The sequence below is a fragment of the Engraulis encrasicolus genome, chromosome 4 (genome assembly GCF_034702125.1).
Source record: "Engraulis encrasicolus isolate BLACKSEA-1 chromosome 4, IST_EnEncr_1.0, whole genome shotgun sequence".
In the NCBI taxonomy this organism is placed as follows: Eukaryota; Metazoa; Chordata; class Actinopteri; order Clupeiformes; family Engraulidae; genus Engraulis; species Engraulis encrasicolus.
In genome coordinates this window covers 24,801,527-24,806,216 of record NC_085860.1, presented here as the reverse complement: position 1 = coordinate 24,806,216, position 4,690 = coordinate 24,801,527, and the positions used below count along the sequence as shown (strand labels likewise).

At 41.5% G+C, this 4,690-nt stretch overlaps 1 protein-coding gene across 1 annotated transcript in view; it reads left to right on the top strand.

Moving 5' to 3' along the window:
• The window catches only part of zgc:101566 (Transmembrane protein 263-B-like), a 48,886-nt gene extending 45,190 nt beyond the window's left edge, over positions 1–3,696 (top strand). The window contains exon 3 of the mRNA XM_063196072.1: positions 653–3,696. Coding sequence (XP_063052142.1) covers positions 653–942 — 290 coding nt within the window. The 3' untranslated portion in view covers positions 943–3,696. The remainder of the gene's footprint in view (positions 1–652) is intronic.
• Positions 3,697–4,690: the final 994 nt, after the last annotated feature.

Here is a 4,690-nt window from a genome sequence, read left to right as displayed (position 1 = left end):
GAAGCCTGAATGAACACAATGAAAATGATGATAAAAAATCTAGTTTTGTGAAGCATAGCAACAATATGCTTTAATACAGACACCGAGCAAATAGAAACTCAATGCAAAACAACGAAAACAACATGTGAGCCCACAGCGAATTCAGACTGGCGTTGCATCACTTGCAATTTCATACACAGCATTAGACCGCAGAATGCGTTTGAACAAGGAGTTCATATCACAAAGGGGGTGTCACTGTCTCGAGCGAGTAGTCAGCTAGTAGTATCTGTAGATTCACTGTAGCCATTCATTCATTCATTCATTCATTCATTCATTCATTCATTCATTCATTCATTCATTCACTCAGTCATTCAGTGCTCTCCGATCTTTTCCTCCTCTCCTCTCCAGATCTAGAACAGGATGGTTCTGTAATAGAGCAGAATAATGGTAGGATCTGCAGATTCACTGCAAACGTTCATTCATTAATTAATCTTGTCTCTCCTTCTTCTTTTTTAATTTTTTTTTAAATGAATGAAAAAACAGCAGCTTTAAACAGCTCAACACTACAATCCCCACACCATCCCCCTGCTCCCCACCAAACCCTGACCAACACACACCCTCAGCTACCCATTCCTTCATTAATTCAATGTCATTCTCCCATCTTTTCCTCCAGACCTGGACAAGGACCACCCAAAGGCGGCGGTTGCGGAGGCGGGCGTGATCTGGCGGGTGACGGGCGGGCTGTTCAGCATGACGCGGGGCGCGGTGGGCGCTACGCTGGGCGGCGTGGCCTGGGTGGGCACCAAGAGCTACGAGCTGACCAAGACGGCCGTCACCAGCGTGCCCGCCGCCGGCGTGGGCCTGGTCAAGGGCAGCGTCTCCGTGGTGACCGGGGGGGTGGGCGCCGTGGGCTCCGCCGTGGCCAGCAAAGTCACGCCAAAGAAGAAGGACAAGGCTGACTGAGGGGCTGAGGTCAAAGGGTTAGATCGGTTAGTAACACATGAAAAATGCAGTGTGTATTCAACACTAAGGGAGTGAATTGAACACCTTCTAGAGAAAGAAGTTTACTACACACTTATTTGACTTTCATTAATGCCTGAGCGAACTTGATGACGCACAGAAGCAAAACACGTTGTTCGCTCTGAATAAACGAGCAAAAAGTTAAATAAGTGTGCAGTAAACACTCCTGCGTTTACCAGTACCTAGAAGCTGTGTGCATGGATCTTTGAACTGATACCTTCTAGATTGTATTTGGTTCCAGAGTACTCTCTACGTGTTGAATTAACACTGCATTTTTACACAGCGTTCAACCAACCATTTCAAACCGATTAGTTCCAATCAACCTGTTAAACTTTTTAATCCAATTTGCCAATTCAAATCGATCAGTCAAATAGACTACTTACACCGGTTAGTTCGCACCAGGGCTGGTTATCTGGAAAGCGCAGTCGCTTACTATGTTAGCTACTGTGTTGGTTGCAATGCAATTTCCCATTGGCAACTACTGAAGTTGCTAACTGCTAACAACTACGCTTTCCAGAAAGGCACTTCAGACCTGACACCTTCTCTTTCGCATCTTCTCAATGTTCTCTGTCTGCCTTCTATGTCTGTGTCTCTTCATTCAATCAATCAGTGAAACAGCTTTGTTTTGTTATTTTGGTACAAAAAGAATAATGTGAGTTTTATTGGAAACAATCGGTCACTGGGGTACTTGTGACCAACCCAATTTAATATTTAATTTCATTTCCCTTTGTCTTTATATTTTCACTTTTTGGTCTATCTTTTATTTATTTATTTCTGGGAGAAGACTGTATGGTATGGTGTTCTGGTGTATGCAGGATTGCATATGCGTAGATTTGAGTGCTACTTGATACTTGTTTCCTTATACCGGTACGCTTGTAGACACTTCTTTCTAGACCTTCTTGACGTGAGCCCTCAAACAAGTGTTCTGAGCCTTTTTGTTCATGATGCCGGGTGTTGATAGCAATGTAAACCGTAGCACAGTCAATCCTTTTTTACCCACCGTTTGTCTACTGACTCTACTCATGACATTAGCTGAATACATTATACATATAAAACTTACAGGTACAAAGAAAGAAATGTTCTCTACTTTCTCTGGTTAAAGCTCAGTTGTGGTTGGGGTCCATTTTTTCCGTGTTGGGAGTTGGGGTGTGATGGTTTGATCCATCTGTCTTTTCACGATGGGTGCGTTTCAATATGCAACCTTGCGTCCTCCACTTGTGCTTGTGGCCTCGTACCAGGAAATAATATGTCATGATGACATCACTGACAACAGCATTATATTTCAATATCTCGCAAAAGCTCAATTGTTAAGTCATTTTCTCATTTGCAAACTGGTTGGTGAATGAAGAATAGTCCCCCAAAAGTTGTTGTGGCTAGGCTCACAGCAGGGAAACTTTATTGTTTTCTCCACAGAGGAGGGGCTAGAAGGCGGGGCGATGCCACAAGCACAAGTGGAGGACGCAAGGTAGCATATTGGAATGCACACAATGTTTAGGGAACAAGGGAAAGGAGTCCTGGCAGTCCAGTCGAGGGAATCAGTGTCACACCATTTTCAATCACGCTGGCAGACACATAACCATCCCATTAGGATGATGAATGATCAGTATTGTCGATCTGATGCAAACAAACATAAATGTTGAGAGGGATTTTGAGTACAGGTTGATGCAGTGATCCATCATACTCATCTGTCTGATGTGGTGCTGGGCTGGGCTCATTATGCTGGCTGCTCATAATTAGCTGTTTGATTTAAATATGTGTGAGGCCGGGGGCAGGGGGCGGCGTGCCAACTTTTGCTGTGAATGAAATGCTGTGCGTGTTTTTCCTTTGTTTCGTGTAAGGTCAGCAGTATTATTATTATTCCATATACTTTAGTAATATGTCAAGTTTAGACACATTAAGGTGCAATCTCCACAAGTCAACACAACTACTCTGTCATCATGACAAAAATCCTTCTCTGACCATTTATTTTCCGTTGTTGTTTGAAATGTACAGTATATCCACGTGCCTCAACTTTTAAATACCGTAAGTAATGACTTGTTAGATATACAAGTCCTTTGGAACATTCCTGCCCCCTGTTACACTGTTGTGCAGTCTCAATGCACTCACTTCTGATTAGTCTGAAAAGAAAATTACTTGCGAAGACAAACCTGGCAGTTATCCATCTCAGCAGTGTTTTTATAGGGGGCCGCTTTTGCAACAAGTAGTAGACTTGAAATGTTTTGTATGAAAATGATTGTGTTGTACTCTCAATTCTCAAAACGTACGTATGTTTGAAAGGTCCTAAATCTTGTTGTTTTCCGTGTCTTCACATATTCTTTCCCTACAAACCTCCCATTGCTTTTTGACTTGTCTATTTGAGGATAAGAACACTGCATGTTTCAAGCCTGTAGACTTTAACTTATTACAAACCTCTTTCATTTTTTATGCTTTTTATTCCGTGTATTTATTGTCTGCAGATGTATTCCCGATAGAATGCTTATGTCATGGAAACTCTGTTACAATAAGCCAGACTTTTAAGACCAGGTAGATTTTGTCTATTATAGAACTATTTTTGCTAAATCTGTTGTATTCTATGAATAAAGTGACTGTATTTTAAAACGTGCTGTTGGTGGACACTTTTTATTCACTTTGCTGGATGTTATTTGATGTATTCTGTAGACACAGCTAAGTCAATAAATGTACTGAAAGAGTTTTCTATATTTGCTTTATGACTTCAGCCAAAACTCTGTTTTCCTTCCAAGACCAATTTCCTCGAACATCATAATGTGAGATCCAGCTCATGGGATTTCAACAAGGCTTCATAAAGAGAGATTTAACAAAATGTTTAGTCTAATATGAACAATAACAAACAAAATGTCAGCAGAAACACTGCAGATCCAGCTTAGGAGAGCTAATAATTAATTCTGAAACATTATGCTGTGTCATCTAGGCTCTCATTCCATTACTTCTCATTCCATTTCTCTCATGTCCAAATTGTGTTGTCAAAAGATGATTGTGATGATTCCAGGCTATGACGGCAAAGATGATTCCAAAAGCCTTCTAAAAAAAAAAAAAACATTCAGAAAAATATAATTCATGCTGCACAAGTTTTGGTTTTGGAAATTGGAAATCAACAGAGAGTGTGTCCGGAGCTTTGTCATAAACAGGTCCAGCCAATTAAACGCGTTGCTCCAGGGATACGGATGGCAGACATAAGCTGTAATTTAAATTGGTCAGTCAGCTCAGAATCAAATATCAGCAACCTTTTGGCCAGAGCTGCCTCTTCAGGCGATAGTTTGTCAACACAGACTGCTCATTTGGCAAGCCAGGGCGCTGAATGCGCAGAGAAAATGATGGAACTTTTTTTCTTCTTCTTCTTCTTTTTTTTTATCTGCACTGAATCTGTTGCGGATATTGACAGGCAAAAATGAGTTCTGCAATTGTGCCCTGCCCTCAGAACTTTCTTTTGAGATGAGTTGAGTCTAAGGTTTTTTTCCTTCCTTTTTTCCCTGCGAGATGCCAAAGGTGAATACGGCTGACGCTGTTATTTTGCATCCCGCCCTGGAGCGGTCCATTGGACTAATTTGTAAAGTTAGAGTTGACACGTTTGGCATATTTGTCCTCCTCACTCTACACACATCAGGTCTCTCAGCATTTTTCTTTCCACAACTTTCCCTTCGTTCTTTCATCAGCCATCACAGAGCAAACACAA